Source organism: Xenopus tropicalis, chromosome 8 (genome assembly GCF_000004195.4).
Source record: "Xenopus tropicalis strain Nigerian chromosome 8, UCB_Xtro_10.0, whole genome shotgun sequence".
In the NCBI taxonomy this organism is placed as follows: Eukaryota; Metazoa; Chordata; class Amphibia; order Anura; family Pipidae; genus Xenopus; species Xenopus tropicalis.
The window spans coordinates 28699600-28718296 of NC_030684.2; the positions used below are offsets into that span (position 1 = coordinate 28699600).

At 41.1% G+C, this 18697-nt stretch overlaps 1 protein-coding gene across 4 annotated transcripts in view; it reads left to right on the plus strand.

Annotated features, from left to right (window-relative positions):
- The window catches only part of nr6a1 (nuclear receptor subfamily 6 group A member 1), a 159928-nt gene that overhangs the window by 117721 nt on the left and 23510 nt on the right, over nucleotides 1-18697 (plus strand). The window contains exon 1 of one of the 4 annotated variants that reach the window (XM_012968270.3): nucleotides 5415-5442. The exons of 2 other annotated variants lie outside the window; for them this stretch is intronic. In XM_012968270.3, coding sequence (XP_012823724.1) covers nucleotides 5415-5442 — 28 coding nt within the window. 4 annotated transcript variants of the gene reach the window in all.

Below are 18697 nucleotides of genomic sequence, written 5' to 3' on the forward strand. Positions count from 1 at the left end.
AACTCCCCTACTGCACTTCAGAAACATGCTCAGAACCCCTAGACGCCCCAGAACCATCTCTTTCCGAACTGCTGGCTGAGATCCAATCCACCATGGACACATGTGTATCACTTATTAATGGACAGAATACAACACTTGCAACAAACACTGATGCAACCAACGACATGGAAAACAGGCTGCGCAGAAATAACCTATAATTTGTAGGCTCCCTGAAAATGTGGAGGGGTTGCTGCTGAACAGTTTATTGAATCTTGACTTAAAAAGCACGACCCCACCCCAAGGCATGGCTGGAAGCGGGAGTTGTTACATTGGCCCACAGTAGGCCACTGTGGAAACCCTGAAACTACTAACTGGTTTGGAGGAGGGGGTAGTTCCAGGGTTCCCCTGTGTCAATAGGCACAACTTCACTCAATTCGGAACAAGAGGCAGGAAGAACCAAGCAACACCTTGTACCACTATACAGCAGTGCAAGGAGAACATTTTCATACAAATACCTTTTAATGAATGTATGAGCTTTGTGCTGCAGCTTTGTGCTTGAGTAATACAACCCTCTGTTTCATTTCACCACTCTCTTGTGTAAAGTGTGTTATGTAATGTTCTGTGTTGCAATATTGAAACCACTGTGAGCCATCAGATTCCGAAATGTTTCTTGCAATGCCTAAGGGGGGTCTCTTTTTGTTTGTAGGGTCTTACCCCAGCATTCGGCAAAAAAATAACCTTGGTAAAGCACCTGCTTCTCAATGGCTATGCGACACAGTGTGTTTAGATGAGGGAAGCCCTGTCCATGGTTGCCTTAATGAACCTTGGGGCAACCCATATGCCCACCTGGACAAGCTCCAAACTAATGTGGGCAAGTTATCTTTTGGATAATTGTGGGCTACTGCTGTCGATTCCCATTGCAGCCAGGGAAAATTTGGCTCGGGCAATAGGTAGCATTGTGGGACAATTGTTTGCATTGCGCTGGGGTCCAAGGTTCAATAGCAGCCAGGGCACTGTCTGCAAGTAGTTTGTATGTTCTCCCCTTGCTTAAGTGGTTTTCCTTCTGTGCTATGGTTTCCTTACTCATACCAAAATTCAGATCATGGAGTATTTTCTGGAGTGTTGCTAGGTGGAACATGGGGCATGGGCAAGATGCCAGGGGAGTACCACAGTCAGAGTCTTGTGACCCCATTGACGTATCAGAAAAGGAGCAAAACTTGGTGTGGATCATGGCATAATGGACTTAATTATTGGGGTGTAGCTGGGCAGATTAGGGGTGTCAGTGAGAAGCATTATTTTCATTGTGCTAACTTTTACTTGCTGGCAGGGATCACCGCCCAGTGGACCGGTAGGCTAATAATTATATTTCTGATGACAGCCCTGCGAATCTGAAAGGATCTAGGATGGTGTCTGTAAAGAGCTGGTGGTGTCTGTAAAGAAGCCCTAATCATAACTTTTTTAGTAAATAAATTCATTTTAGTATATACTATCAATTTTCATAGTATAAATATATATATTGTCCAGAATAGTTCATTTAAACTTTAAAACTGTCTTGGATTTTAGAGGGGTTGATATTTAACCCTCCCTTTTCAAGGCACCAGCTAACAATTTGTCTTTTCTTTTAAATGTGAGCCCAACTGCATGGAGCCCATTCAGATTCTAGCATGTACTTTGCCCCTCTTTTTCACATAAGCGGCATGCTTCTCTCCCCCACCAAGCTTCATCTTACAAAAAAGGCACAGTAAGAGCCTGTGCATCTGAATGAGGAGCATTAGGATAAAAATGCATTAGAGGTGGAATTATCTGTCCTCTGGTACAGTAGAAGCTTTTCACTTTTTTTTAACCCTTTTACTGGTGACACCTGCTCGCTGTGCCTTGTAAATCTCTCACTTCCAGGTCTCATAGGAATTAGCACAAAATATCATTGGCTTGATTCAACAACTGTTGCTTTTTGGAAATGCATTTTTTTATTTGTACAGTCCAATCCATAGGGGTCCTTATTTAGGTTACTATAATCTAGAGATTATAGGTTACACACAAACTATGGACAGTTTAATTAAGGCCCAGGATGGTTGTAGACAGTGTAAAGAAACGCACGCAAGGACAGGGAGAACTTACATACTCAGTACTGGTCAGAATCTAACCCAGGCTTCCAGCCTTCCAAAGGAAAATGTTGTCATATGTGCAAATACTGCTGGTGCAATTTAATTAATTATGATGATGACTGGCTCATCTGTAATAAAAATATTGTTACCATGTAGACATACAACCTTCCTGACTAGGCCCTGACCAAAGATTTACATCACCCAAGCACCATACTAATGTTGCCCTTGGTGGCACGGATGTTGGCTTTGTACTGTGCCATATCTCACCTACTGCACAAGCAGTTTAGGCTAAGGGGGAAGCCCCCTAAGAAACCTGAATATTCCGAGGTCACATGGAGCTGTCATGGGAATGAAACTCGGGTTTCCCCGAATCAACTCTTGGAGCCCAATGAGCCCCGCTTCTTCCCGATTGGCCTGATAGCTGCAATACTGGAGCCAAAATGTTGTAAAATCTAGTTTTCAAATGCTGTATGTATTTTTTTTCTATGTATGTTTTACACTGCTGTGAAATATCCATAAGGTGGAAGAATGGCAGCTGTCCTTCCAACTGGTCATCTCACGCATTATAGAACTGGTCAGACCAAACACTATAGAGACTAAAATAGTCCATGCTCTTGGGAAGCCACCTGACCCCTTCACTTGGGTTCTTTACAGACAGCTGCTCTTGGTTTTGTTCGAACACTTGTATCCGTGGCCATGTGTGCTTGGCATCTCCCTATAAGACCCTATCTTATTTTCTACAGACTTAGGAAATTTTACACAGAATTTTGGATAGCAGTCGAACATGACCACACTGCCTGTTATTTATAGGAATGACATTCAGGGGAAACTTACAGATTTTGGATAAAATTGCACATTTTATGGCTACATTTTGGCTGCAAATGGATTCCATTCTAGTAAATGGTAGGCCAAGTTATAGCACCATTCTAAAGAAATACAGGAAGAAAATAAACTAGGGAACATATTTATGGAACCATGTAATAAATCACTGTGTAAATTCAGCGTATTTATAAAGTTGTGTATTGATTTTAGGCTATCATGTACAAAACCAATGCAAAAGGCAGCAGCCACTTGAAAATGTTGTGTAAAAAAAGTGTTTATCCATCGCCAATTTGTAAGCAGTGTTTTACATAGCAACGTTCAATGTAACTTATTTGCCATGTGGCTATTTCCCTCTTGACTGAATGTAATACGCAAGGTCTGAGTTGGTGTAAAATATTGGCGTTGAATACAGCAATCAGGTGTTGTAATATCAAATACATACCTTATAGCTAGTGTAAACTCCAGTCTCGCACAAAACAGCATATTTTTGCATTTCTATGCTTATATTCACCATCAGGTTCTCTGTCAGTGCATTATTATGCAGAGAGGATGGGATGGTCCTTGTTCCGTTAGTGTCTCTAAGCCAATAAGTTTATTTTTATCTGCTTTTTACACTATTTAGGGAAATAGTTACACTATATAGGGAAATCATTTTACAGAGCATGATAAATAGGCCCTCAAGTGTGCTTTGGACCTACCTTCTATATGAGTCTGTATCTGAATGCCACTTATATGTCTTCAGTATTCAGATTTTCTCCATTTGTACAGCGCTGCAGATTATAGTGGTGCTTTATTTGGCAAAATAAGGCTAATACCACACCAGGCTAATTCTCGACCTGCAGATAAATAGAAGTCTCTACAACCCCTATCAGCCTACCCCTGTACCTGCATCTGGAGCCACTGGGTCGCCCTGGGTGCAGACTCACAGGGCGGATTTTGTCAACAAAACATGCGAGTATTTCAGCAAGAAAATCTGCTCCGTGTGGCTGCACCCAGGCAGACCCAGTGGTGCAGGTACAGGGGTTGGCAGATCCGCAGGCCGAGAGTTAGCGTACGGGCTGATACTCGTCCTGCATTTATTCACAGGCTGAGAATCAGATTGGAGTAGCCGTAGCCTAATAAAATACCAGCAGTTTCACATATATATATGTCTGTATATGTTCAGAAATATCTTGTCTTACTATCATATATCACAGCTCCTACTGGCGAGTTACATTTGCTACTGAAGAAAGAATTCAGCCAGCCCCCAATTGCCTATGAAGTTCATGTGGAACCTCTGTAGGGTGTTAAGTTTTTTTTTATTTCTGTACCATCTCAAGGCCACCTCACAGCCTCACTAGCCGCAGCAGATTCCATGCTGAAGCCACAAAACACAAACACACAACAATTGGTCGATTTGCATAATTGCTATTTGTTATAGATACGCAAATTCCTGTCCATCTTGTTTCAGCACAATAGGACATTACATTAAAGGGTCCCATTTGCATAGCTCAGTCGCCTGAAGGGGTATTTGAATTAACCCCTTTAGAGCCACTGCCCCACCCCCTAATCAGTCACAATGGACAGCAGGCCTGGCTACCAGGGAAGAGGCTAACTGGCTATTAAAGACCATTGAAAGGATTTCTGTGACATTTGTAATTGAATATTCCTTATTTTGCGACAGAATTAGAAACAATAAAATAAATAAATGCATGTGGGGCAGGGAAACATGAACAGGGCAGGGAACTCCCAGATATGGTTGCCACTGGCCAGTAAAAATGCTGCTTAATGCCAATGTTAATAAAAATATAGGAAGAAAAAGTGGTGCAAGGGTTAAAGGCAACCCTACAACAGTATAGGAGTGTATACATAAATGCATGTGCTGGGGGGGACAGCCAGGACTCTGTACTGCACATTGTAGACCCAGAGGCACATAGATACTGCTGATTTTGTATGTAGCAGTATCTGGCTTGGGGCCCATCACATGGTAGTAGGGGCCCCATAGGCTTTTCCAAGGTAGGCAAAGCAATACCCATACCTGGTGGTGCTTGCAATGGGGAAGAGAAGTACAGTATTTATTTCTGACTTTTTACATAATGTATATATACATTATTCTACAGTATGTACAATTTGGTGGACTTAACCGCTTTGGCTTTAGAACCACTTTGGCTTTAGAATGCTCTTGATCTTAGTACATTCCTCAGCCCCCCAGCAGAGCTCTTTCCATGTAAATGCCCAAAGCTCCTTATCTCTCAGCTCATCAGCATAAGTATCCAAGCTGCCTATCTGGTCAGCATGATGTCTACTGATTATACTAATGGGAGCAGCAAGAGCCCTCCTAAGGTTGGCACTTCCTGGATTGCATGCACGGGAATAGCCCTAATAGATGATATTAAGGCTCTGTATGTATAAATGCCAATATCTTGGCATTTTCATTGATTATCAACTTATTGTGGTGTCCTATTACGGTATAGCAGCATGTAGCAACTCCCAGAATGCTCAGGAAGACAGAGGTCGCTGGGAAATACAATGCTAGGATGTGCAATGGGAGATACTGGTAAGAAAATCTCTTACATTTTTAATAATGTAAACAAATAGGTGTCTGCATGCAGAGAATCTATTGTATATACTAATGTATATGGCCCTATCCATAGCTGAATATATGGAGAATTATATATAGGTTATGGGAAATAATCACAGGGTCACATATTAATGAATACAAAGCACAGAGAATACCAAAGTGTGCCCAGAGATAAGAGCACAGCAAGAGCCAGAGATTGCACCAAATGATTACATACCGATCAGGGCATAAGTGTATTTTGTATTTATTTTTACATGGAAGGTTATTTAGGGTCCTGAACATGAACTGCAGTAATCCAGGGAGAATGAGGGTGATCAGTTCCACTTTGATAACCAGAGGGCAATAAACCGCCCCCCTCCCAAACCAGGGCTGACCTTAGGGCTTGAACTGTAGTCACATGACCAGCTCGTAAACTGACCTGAGAGGGTCTCTGTCCCTCCCAGCCCTCAGAGCCGATCTGGCAATTACAGCAACAGGAGAGTCCCCATGATGCTGCTGGGTTCATGGTAACATGCCCAGCTCCATGGCTGCACCCCAGCACACACGCACTGGCATGAGATGGACACATGGGAAGGTACAGTACCCACTCTAATCTGCACTGGGGCAATACAACCATTGCACATCTCTAATACTGGATGGGGTTGCTTTGGGCTTCTTGGATACTGTACCTAGAAATCAGCAGGATTAGAATTTCTACATACCCACAAGTATACCCTGTGCATCATTTCAACTATAAAGACTATGTACATGTGCTAACATATACTTGTATACCAACCTTTATATTTCATTTGGTCATTATAAACCCCCTCCCAAAAATATTAGCTATTATGATATCAGGTTTGGCCTGAAATACATTAATTACAACTATTTACATGGCTTATTTTTTTGCAACTGGATCAATTGCTGATCATATAATATTGCTTTAGCGTTAAATCATTTGTCTGCATTTATACGGGTATATGGGTATTTTATATACATTCTGTTTTGTAGAATTGTAAAGGCTACCCAATCTGTTTGCTTTTACTGTAAAATGATATTATTTTGTTTTTATATATATATATATAATTAGATACAAGCCATCATTTATTGGTAATTCAGTTAGAAACAGTTTTGGCTGCAATAGGTTTGACAACCTCCAAATTTAAAAACAAAATGGCTAAATATACGTGTACATTCAGTCCCCAAAATTAAAAGGTTGTTTTTGTAATAGAACAAGTAATGGGGCAGATAGCTAAGGAGACTCCTTAGTTACATCTGACAAGTCTTTCCACGCTGGTGTAACTATTACAAATCCAACATACAAGTCCTGCCTTGCTCTGTTTACACATAACAAGTCAACACAAATTTCAGTTGCAAGTGTAACACAATTTACACATTACTTATTAGCAAGCTATGCGCTTCCATGCAAAGAACTGGTTTGTTTCCAAAGCCATTGAAATACCCTGCACTTATTGTATGTACCGCCACTGTCCCATTGCTGGACGTGCAAGGTGTCCTGTCCCATTATTCATCAGATATTAATAATTAATGTGCAAGTGGTAAAGATAACAGCAGCAGGCGTTTAAATGTCTAGTGTCAGTGGGCCTAACACTGAGTCTTTGGAGCAAATATGTCTCTTTCTTTACTGCTTTCCTCTCATAATTATTATACTATATCTGTACTAACCAGTAGAGCCCTCCCAAAGCAATTCCAAAAGTAAGTTTGATTTCTATATAATAATATATTTCCAGTAGATATAATAATCCCCAAATGCCAAAGATAACCATGTCCCACCAACACCACCATACTCCAAATATAGCCATTATATTAATGATGCATTTACTGATTAATATGGTAAAATATGAGGCATTCTACTGGTTTATAAGAGGCGAACTGTAACACCTGTAATGTTGCTCAGATGAAGATTGAGATTTGTATCTTAATCCAGTGGGCCACTGGTTCTACATTGGCTGCCAGAGAATGAGATGAGTGATGACTGACAAGTGTCAATGAGCTGCCCAAGGACAGTATAAAATACAACAGACTTGTATGGCCATGATATTTACACACAAGGCAAACGGAATACCTATGATTAATAACTTTGGTACTGTATAGGTCCAACCTCTTAAAATCAAATTCTACTTTCATGAAGCACAGGGCCTAAACGGCATTCCCAAGGCTGCAAATGGGTGGCACAGGACTCAACCAGGCTTCAGAGAAAAAAGTTTCTACTCAAAATCCACCATTAACATCCCCCCCCCCCCCAACCCAACCCTTCCAACAACATGGCCAGGCCTTTAAGGGTTTTGTAATCATCCATGTTTTTGCATAATCTGAAGGTCATTTAACAGATGGAAGCTTTGGGTGCCTCCATGAAAATCCTAGTATTTAATTAGTCTTATGGGAATTATCACCTTAGATGGCCATACAGATGCATGCACATTTTTCATCCTTCTCCCATGGAGGGTATCTCTTGCTGGGAAATTCCAATTCCTGTAGTTTAGGCATAAACAGGAAATAATGGTTGGGACTTTTTCACTGCTAGTCAGTCTGTACTGTAGCACCACAAGGGGTAGTGTATGTAGCATTTCTTTCAACAATATCAGTCGGTCTGTAAAAGGACTTGCTCTGATGGATAAATCTTTAGACATTCCTACCATGGTTTTAGTGTCTCATGTACAAAATGAAGGGTCTGCCTGGTGTCAAAGCTGCACACCACTGTGGGTCTGGGAAGTGAATGTATAACAGCTAGTGTAGAGTTAATGGAGGGTAACAGGTTTGTTTATGCCCTAAACACCATTGATTGTCAGCTTCTGTGACTAGCATAGTTAATTTTTAGCACTATGTCTGATTCTAGCTGTACAGGAATAGCGTTTCATTGCCTTTACCCTCATATAGTTGATATTTTTTTTAAAAAAAAAGGACACATTTGTCCCTAGAACTTTCAGTCTATCAGGTAATATTGCTTGGCTTTGGCTTTTTCCACCAATTATAGCTGTGTCAGTTGCTAAACACTAATTCTAAAGAAAAGCTTCTCGTGTTAAACTGGGAGCTTTGAATACAATTTAGCAGGATTTAACCCAACCTTGCCGTTTTTAATCTTTATATTTAAGTAGTTGACCTAATCATTCCTTCTGGCGGGGAGGGGCTATCTCACTGCCAAATTCAGCAGCAGAGCAGCAAAATCCAGTCTTTCAGCACATGGGTGACTGTCCAGGAAGTCAGTTGAGGAGGGGGCTGGTCAGCTCCTTCAGGGGGAGGGGAGGGGGGGGGATTTTGGCATCTGTAAAGGATCAATAAGTGACAAGGCTTTTTAAGCCCTTTGTGTTTACTTTTTATTTGTGTGTAATAATTTTCCAGGGTTACTAGAAAAGTGGTCAACAATCAAATAAGTGTATATGAATGGCTTCCTAAATATGCCTGGTCAAGATGATACACCAGGCAGTGACTAATGCAGAGTCATCTGGGAAACCTCTGTTTAGTAGAAAATGGCAATGCATGGGGTGCATGTCCGAGAATACCAGTATATAAAGTGAGGGAGAACACCGCTAAGTTCTCTCTAGTTCTCAATGACTGATGGCCAATGGAACCCAAAGCAAACCTTCCGATGTCCTCTGAAGCTCCACCCAACTTTATTATTAACATAGATAGCTTTGTGGCCAATGTACCACCAATCAGAGGCCATTTTGTTATTAAAATGATGATGGGACAGTCTGTTGCCCATCCCTTGAAGAGCCTTTTCTTGAGTTAGAACAGATTTTTTTTTGTATGAGGATAAAGAATTTAGTTTTTAATAGGGAACCATTTACCTTTTGGACTCATATGCTGAATTTTCTGAACACATTCACTATGGGGGGCATAAAAATGGTGATAAATACAGAGATTAGGTCTCTAATCTTAGCTTTAAATTGAGCTAATTTAATAAAAATGCGGTTTTACTTTCAATACCATTTCACTTGAAATTCTGCTACAATCAGTTTAAATGTCCAGTGTTGTACTAAAGCCTAGCTGGGCCAAGAACTTTACTTTAGGTTTGCTCATCCCAACAGCACACACAGGCTTATACACGCACAAACATAGTGTTTGCTGAGCTAAATCAGCTCTTGAAATGCTAATGCTTTTCTAGAATGTAGACCTTGTTATTTGGCACCAAGGCTTGATCATCCCAGAGAGCGAGAGAGCTCACCCTACCCAGTATACTTGACTAACTTGCAGCCTGAGGGCTGGGTGAAACCTCTAAGAGGGGTTTAGATGGTTCCTTACATGCCTGAGAATGACATTCTTTTTATCTGGGTGGGGGGAAAACAATAGTATACACTGACGTGTGTGTGTCTGTCTGTGTGGTCAGGAAAGTGTTGTTGCACACACTTTGAGGTACTACTGTAGTCTGTTTGGACTTTCAGCAACTGAACATTTGTGTTTGTCAATTACTCCTATGAGCCTAACGTCTAAGAAAAAAATCTGGGTATTAAATTCTGGCTGAGGACAATGTTTGGGTGCGCAATGGATTCTGAAATATATTATTTAAATACCATATTCCTTTATGTAATTATTATCTCATAGAATAAAGATATAATTCTAATAAACCAGACATTCCTCTCAGCAGTTTGGTATAATGCCCTTTACTGATGCATATTTAATACAGGTATGGGACCCATTATCCAGAATACTCGGGACCAAGGGTATTCCAGATAAGGGGTTTTTCCATAATTTGGATCGCCATACCTTAAGTCGACTAAAAAAATCAAATAAACATTAATTAAACCCAATAGGACTGTTTTGCATCCAATAAGGATTAATTATATCTTAGTTGGGAATTATTTGTTTAAAATGGAGTCTATTGGAGATGGGCTTTCTGTAATTCGGAGCTTTCTGGATAACGGGTTTCCGAATAAGGGGTCCCATACCGGCACATCCCTTAAAATCTTGATGCAACGATGAAGCAGTTTTAGAATGTGTGGTACCATAGAGGGATCATATTACCCATTGTAGCCAGAACTAGCAAGTTCACAAATTGTAGATAATTACATCTGGAATGCTGTACAAGGTTTTTGAGATGACAGCTACCTGGGATGGGCAATCATATGAACATCAGCTTTGTGTATATTTTGCCATTTAAGAACCTTCCTGCCCAAACTTTAATGTCCATTATTCACTGCTAAACTTGGACCAGGCCATCACAAAGGTTTAGACCTAATAACATTGGTCAACCTCGTGGATTGGTTTTAGATACAGAGAGTGATAGAAAGTGCTCCGGCCTCAGAACAGAAACTGTATATCTCTTGCCCTAATGTCCCCACAGTACATATATTGCTTGGGAATATGGATGGAACCCCACCATGACCTTTGGAAACAATGCCCCCTTTAATGTGCACTGGGGGAGGGTTTACAGAGGGAGAGGCCATAAAATTCTACAGGGTTCAAGACAAGGTTGAGGCCTGAGCTTTGTCATTTTCACACACTGCAATTGTGTTTTCTTTAGCACTTGTGTTAAAATGAGGCAAAGCCAGGACTCCAGATAGAGATAAACAGGACAGTGAAGCCACATGTTGTTGTCACAATCCTGCTTGCTATTTTTGCCTTACCTAAAGATTACATTGTGTTATCTGTGAAGAATTCTGTTTGCTAGCTCACCTGTGGACTAGACCAAAAATTGATAGGGCTCAAGGTAAAACCACCCTCCTCCACTCGTTGGCCTTCAGGCAGAAGTAATCAGTCCTTAGGTAGATGCCCTCACGCATATTGTTAACACTGAAGAAATAATTAAAGTTGTACAGAAAGCCACTGGGCCTTGTTTTCTCATAGTGTTGCATGTTTTCTCAAGTGCAGTATCTTACATTTATCAATCAGCATTTGAGCTTTGACCAGACTAGCATATTTATACTATAAATCATATCCTGCACATCACACCATGCTTCTTTTGTGAAATAATTCTGTATTTCTATGTACTGATGGGCTATTGCTAAATACTGAAGTCCACAATTGGCTTATAGCCTTGCATTACAAGCTCCAGCAATAGAGAGTCCTACCCACACCATCATAAAGCAAACTGAAGTAGTAGCTTTAATATCAGAATTCAGCTGAATTTCCAGTTGCTAAAGGAGTCGAAGGTTTTTGATTGATAGACAAGTCTGACTATCGATCTGGGAAGCCCTATGATTGCCATCTTTGGATCAGTAAGTTGTGTTTTTCACTATTATGGCTCAGTCAGCTAAGGATCCATTGTGTGTGTACAATACAATTAGGCCCTATAAAAGCTTTATCTTAATAGAAAGCTACTATATTGACTATACCTATAATACAGTGTATGGAAAGTGTCCCTTCTTTCAGGCAACTGATGAACACTAAGGGCTCTGGCACACGGGGAGATTAGTCGCCCGCGGCAAAACTCCCTGTTCGCGGGCGACTAATCTCCCCGAGTTGCCTTCCCCTGCCATCCCACTGGCGAACATGTAAGTCGCCGGTGGGATGGCAGACGCGGCGGGGCGATTTCGGGAAATCGCCGAAAAAGACTTGCAAGTCCACAGTTGTCTCATGAAAACCAAAAAAAATGTGGAAAATATGTTTAAAAACTGCAGATGCTGTGCTGTAAGGTTTATTCACATTATTGTAATTATTATTGTGAATAAACTTTGCAGCAGGTTTTTCAACCTGTTTTCCACAACTCTTTTGTTTTCATGCGTATCAGCTTGTTTAGTAGGACAGTGGTGCAGGCACCTAACCATACACGCTTTTTATTGTTCGCAGTAGTCTCGTGGTAGTCTCTAAACTACAATTCCCAGCATGCCTAAACAGCCATAAGTGTATCTGTTACCCAAATATATTAGACAAGAGTTGTTCAAACAAGTTCATGCACTTTACATATGATAACCTCTACTGTATTGTGTCCTTCCATATACAGCTTTTTCTTGGAAATTATTGCGCCCATCCATACATAAACCACCTTCTCTGGGGAGCCGCTCCCTGCCTCCTCTACACTCAGCAGTCCTTCCTCCCATCATGCACACTCTAGGTGACCTCTGGTTGTCTCTTTTCATTTGCACATTGTACTATTGACTTGCTGCTAGAGATACCAGCCCTGCATTGTGTATCATGGCTCCATTGGCCTCTGGTAGTGGTGGTGAAGTTTCTCTCTCGCCGTATGTTAAACGAGGGCCCTCAGATTTCAAGGTTAAAGGAGGTGGTTTACATACAAATGCTAGGGAGTGCCACGGAGAGGTCAATGGTAACGCTGTTCCCATCCACCCAAAACTCTGCTGTGTGACACAAGGAACCCCATTAAAATGCAGAAAAAACAGAGCGGGCAGGGTCAGAAGTCAGAAAATCAATAGGGCCTTGGGAGCCCTTAATAGGGTCATTCGGAATTCCTAGAGAGTCTTGTAAAACCCACAGGATTCTTTGTTCTGTCACAGATCCCAGGCTGAATGATGAACAGAATGTCACGTCCTGACTCCTCACAACATTTCCTGTCTATCAGTATCTCTATTTCTTTAATTATCCCTGCAGAGACAGTTATACATATGTTTGATTAGCTAGTTCTCCATGGCCTCCTGGCTACAGCCCCCTAAAGCTGTCAGAGGATTATGGGAATTGTAGTTCACGGCTAAAAGGCTAGGGGACTGACATATGTCATGTTGGAAGGTTCCATCACTTTATATGTACCACTTGCATTGCTGATATACTATATATATATATATACATATACACACAAGTATACTGTTGGTAGCCATGGTAGTGCAAGATGGGGGTTGGGGCGGTGGATATTGCTGGAAGTTATACTCATTTATCTAGAGCTATACTACTATAGAAATACAATCAAAATCATATAAAGATGGCCATATCCATCTTCCTGTTTGGCAACCCTGGCCATCCATATCCATGGCTCAATGCGCTCCTTGTTGGGACTTACCAGTCCTACTGATTACATCTAATAGTGCTCCAAATGGATATTATTTCTGGTCTTGAGTAACTAACCGGCAATGCCCAGCCATATATTGGCAGCTTGATAGGAAAGCCCTATGGGGCATAAGAAGTAGAAACATGATTAGCTGTATGCAAGCAGTATGGCAGTCTTTAACCCCCCCACACACACTTTTCATAGGTGTAAGAATAAACATGAAGTAAAAGGAATGTTCTAAAAACATACAAACACAACAAGCCTTTCACTATTATTTTATGTATTATACCAGGGGGGAAGGTGAAGGAACCCACTGTCTGTACAAATAAGCTTTAATACTATATGCTCAGGGAACAGATTTAGTACCTTGCATGTATATGGGAATTATGGTGGATGGGTGTTTCTTTGTTAAAAGGAGAGATTTCAGAAAGAAGCATGTTCCCAACAAGAACATGTCAGAGGTCACACTGAGGACTGACAGCCATACAGGAGATGTGATGTCTCTATTTAGAGGCTTAAATGCAGAATAATGCAATTTTATTGTATTGTGGTAAAGGCTATTTAACAGCTAGGATTGTTTCTTAAGATCAGTTTTAGTTTTTAGTTTAGTTTAATTCTAAATTACAATCATTTACCTGCAAAAATAATATAATTTACAGTTGGATCCATTTGTAAGACAAAATTTGAGTCATTAAAAGTACAAAGCAAGCCTGTTCATCTGTTATCTTGCTCATAAGGCTGAAAAAAAAGTCCTGTACACTGAAACTGGAAAGTTAATCCCTTCCCTACATTTTATCAGATAAAAGCAAGGGCGGGTAATCAGAAAATTCATGGTTAGCAAGAGAAGAGGAGCAGGAATTGCGGATTTTTCCAAGTCAGATGTTCAAACAGATTAACAGACTTGTCTCACTGATCTGCCCAGAGCATTCCTCTGCTGACAACTACCAGCCCCCAAAATGCCTCCCCAGGAAGCCATAAATAAAAACCTATACAATGAAGATTCCCATACCATTCTTCATATCTTCACATCACAATCTACTATACAAGAGACCTATTTGCCTTTGGGAACTGGGGTATCTGTGTATACTTGTTGGAATTTGTTTATTTTTGTATTTAAATACAGAGGTGACTAAATAGTAGCAGTACAATTAGGGTTAAGACACACGGAGCTACTTAGTAGCAGCTACTTGCCACAGCTACTAAATGGAAGAAAATACCCTGCCATAGACAATACTGAGGATTGCCTCTGCTAAAACACATGTAGAGACAGAGATCAGTAAATGATCAGCATGTATATTGATTGCTCTAGCCTTGACAAGTAGCTGCTACTAGTAGCTCTGTGTGTCTTCACCCTTAGGGTTAAGAACCCACAGATTGGTTGAGTCTCTCACGATAGACCTCTGCTATCACGGGTGACAAAGCACTCAGAAAAGGCTTCACATTGACAACAATAGGAGTTGCCGGTGGAAAGCCCTTCAGATGGCTTCTTTTTCCGAAGTCACGCAAAGTTGCCTGCAGGAGGATGCGAGGGGCTTTCCACCCGTGACTCCTATCGATGTAACATTTTACTGCACAGATAGCCATTTTTGTGGATTAAAATTACATATATAAAATATAAGTATAGTATAAGGCAAATATAGTACAGGCCATGGAATTTTTTAGCAACTCTAATATACTTATAATTTTTTAACCTTTTTTTAGTCACTCAAATTAAGTCAAGTTTTTAAATTCATTTTGACAATCCTCATTTTAATAGTGGTTTTCTGCTGTAGGAAGCAATTTCCCATTATTAAAGCAGAACCCACCTTAAACAAGGTCCCAGTCCGTACACTGCAGTAAAAGGGTACATTATTTCTCATAATACCGTAAAGTTCCATTAGCCACGTTACAGAATTATATCAGTAGATGCTGTTTATAAGGATATACTTTACAGATTATTTATGGCTGTTTAGTAAGAAGCAGCCATTATTGCGCTTATCGCCACAGACACAAATGAAACAGTGCCCCCCCCCCCAGTGGCCAGAGTAGCAAGGGAAAGTGGCAGAATGTTTCCTAAGCGTTGTCAAGCAGTAACTTTTAGAACAAAGCATGTTGCATGTTTTTCCACTTTGCAATCAGTGTTTTAATGAGCCTTTATAATTATGTAAGTATTTTTGTTCAGCCAGGATTGCCCAGCGGCATTTTCATTCCTGGCAGAAGGTGTGTTTGGGCCAATAACAGCGACAGTGACATATTGGTTAAGCTGGTAACACTGATCCAGGCAGCTTGTTTGCACATCTATATTTCAGCAGGAAATGGCGGTATTCATAATGTCATCACATAAAGCTGTACTGATCAGGCGCTAGACACACGCTTGTAGAGATTCATCAGTGAAACAAGATTTGTCATGAGAAAGAGACAGAAGGTCTTTGCACATATAGGTTTAGAGCATGTGTGTTTTAGACAGTTATGTATATAGCAAAACTGTAGAAAAAAACACATACAGGTATAGGACCTGTTATCCAGAATGACTAGGACCTGGGGTTTTCCAGATATGGGGTCCTTCTGTAATAGGATTGTTTTGCCTCTAATATATTAATAATATCTTAGTTACCATTATGTACAGATATACTGTTTTATTATTACAGAAAAAAACTAAATATTTTTTAAAAATCTGAATTATTTGGTTTAAATGGAATCAATTGGAGACTACCTTCCTGACATTCTGAGATTTCTAAATAATGGGTTTCTGGATAATGGATCCCATACTGTACTTCTTTGTCTTAAGGTGGCCATACATGGGCAAATTTCTGCTGCCAGTTTGAATCCTTCAGACCGATTCAGCAGCTTATCTGCCCGTGTATGGGCACCCCAGGCGGGCCTACCCAACCAATATCTGGCCCAAATTGGCCACATTAGCAAGGTTCGATTTTCCCTTAGATTGGGGGCCGCATCAGCTCGATGCAGTCCGATGCCTCCTATGCCCGCTGTTTGAATTTGCTTGTTTGGCCCTAGTATCACCCTCCTTAGGTGGACACATGGGAAGCAGATCCACTCATTTGATGAGGTTGGGCAGGCTCACTGAAACTGAGCTAGCATTCCAGCATCTTTCCATAACAGTATGGGCACCCATAGGCACCAACATTCCATTGTCTTTATAGTGACCCCCGCCTTGCTTTCTTGCTTTTCATTCATGAGTGTACTCTATGTGCACAAACCCATGGCTGAGCCTGTTCCCTATTCACTAACTGTGATGGCCAAGCTATGCCGGCAGTACAGTAATGGTGAATAGGTTATTCTCTAGAATTTCAGCCTATTGATTCTCTGGGACTATTGTGAGGTCAGCGCTGCTCTTTTGATATAAATAGCACCCGATGACAGTTTCATGACATTACTGCTCCTTGAAAGGAATTCCTGAAGGCCTTGGCTCCCATCGCTAAATAAAAGTAGAATGACATGAAGGTACTGGTGCATTCCCTTAGTATTTAGCATAGAGAAAGGTACCCTGCATGTGGGAATACTCCTGCCAACCTGGAGATCCCAGTGTCACCGGGGGCAGAATTGTACTTATATTCTGTAATAGAAATGCTTCTTACATTTGGACATCCATGTGCGTAATCAGATTTTCTGTGTTTGCCCCCCTTAAGGCAACAAAAGTAAACTGCAAGGGTATTTGGATATGGGGGGGGGGGGGGGGCAGAAAGAACCAGAGCCTATACTTGACATAGTGCAGTTGTGCACAATATTTAGAGGCATGTGTGGTTTGTAAATCAATATTTTGTTTGTTCTGCCTCCTGATAAATCAAGGTTGTCAGCACAGGTGGTTCCCAGGGGTCAGTGGGGGATAAAGGGATTAAGATGTTTACTCAGCGGCTACAGCACATACTCACATTGTGTTTACTAGCAGCTGTAAGCGCCTCTATCAGCCACTAACCACATGAATACGATTCTCTGTGAGTCACAGGGGTGCCCTTAATGTTCATTCTCTTATAGAAAATAATGGGTTTATGGTTTTATATTATCCTTCATGAATGCTCTTTCTCTTTATATTCATTTGAATTGGATGCAGATTTTTCTGGATGTCCCACCATATTATTTTGCAACACACAGATCCATTTATGTGGTTCATGGGCCAAACAAGGGGATCTCAAGCCCAGACTGGCAATCAGTGAGTTCTGGCAAATGCCAGATTGGCTGCTGTAAGGTGCCATAGAAAAGTCACTATGAATTGGGCTGGTGGGGCTGTTTGGGCCTCTGTGTACTTAAACTGCCAAGGCCTATTTTGTATCTCACTCCGGACATGATCAAGGCAAGTGTGGCCCAGGGTGTATTAAACACACTAATCACTGATTGCCCCAAATCAATGCCCCCCAAAATGGCCCATAGGCCGTAGTTGCTTCATCTTTTTCTCTGCAAGCATTATGGCAGCTCCCATATTTCAATAAAAGCAAATGTGGATATTCCGACTCATAATGTTTTTGTGCTTTCCTGGCTGCTGTGCCACGATTTCAACATTTGTGAATACTGTAAGTTGAATTATTTATACAGAAAGAGGAATTCTATAGCACCTTAATGAACATGAATGGCTGGATTGTGTTACTGTCAGTGTTCCATTGTTTATTAGCAACAAACCGTGAACTGCCATAAAATTGTGCGCACTGCGAAAAGCTGAAATCGCCCTGGATTCGGTGCACGGTGGCAGCACAGTACTTCACCCTGTGGGCACGCGTCCCAAAAACTGAATTATTTAAACATTATATACAGTAGATTGTAATTCATTGTAGTGTAGATGCACATGTTAACCCCTTGTAGTCCAGCAAGGCCGGCAGCCAGCAAACCACAAAGCGCTGCCTTGCCTCTCCTATGCGACAACTAAGAGGTTAAAGCTGCTTTTTATTCTGCCCCAAAAGAAGAGGAAAATGCAAATGGAGTGGCCGGGAGCTAGGGGAGCTGTCATATGAGATCTGATATTGTCTGATTTCAACGTTCCCACTGCGACAGAATTGGGCTGCTGACTCGGTGAGCCCGATCCTCCTTGGCGTGCCGTCATTTCCAGCGACGTCGATGTCAGACGGAGAGGGGAAACTGTCACTATGATTACTGGAACATTCAACTTCGTTAACCTAGATGTATCCTCATTATCTTGGATCTGCGTTTAATCTTAACTCACGCTTCACATTGCCAAGTCAGTTAAAATAACTCTCTTTAATTTATCTCCCTGCTGTATCTGGCAGCCTGGGGTTTTATCTGTCCTGTAAATCCTTCCCTTTGTCTTACAATGAACAGGCACTGCGCGTAAAATATTAAGGGGAAAAAATTTTTGTATCTGAATGCATTGTGTTTTTAAAGTATCGTGTAAAATAGATCATGATCCAC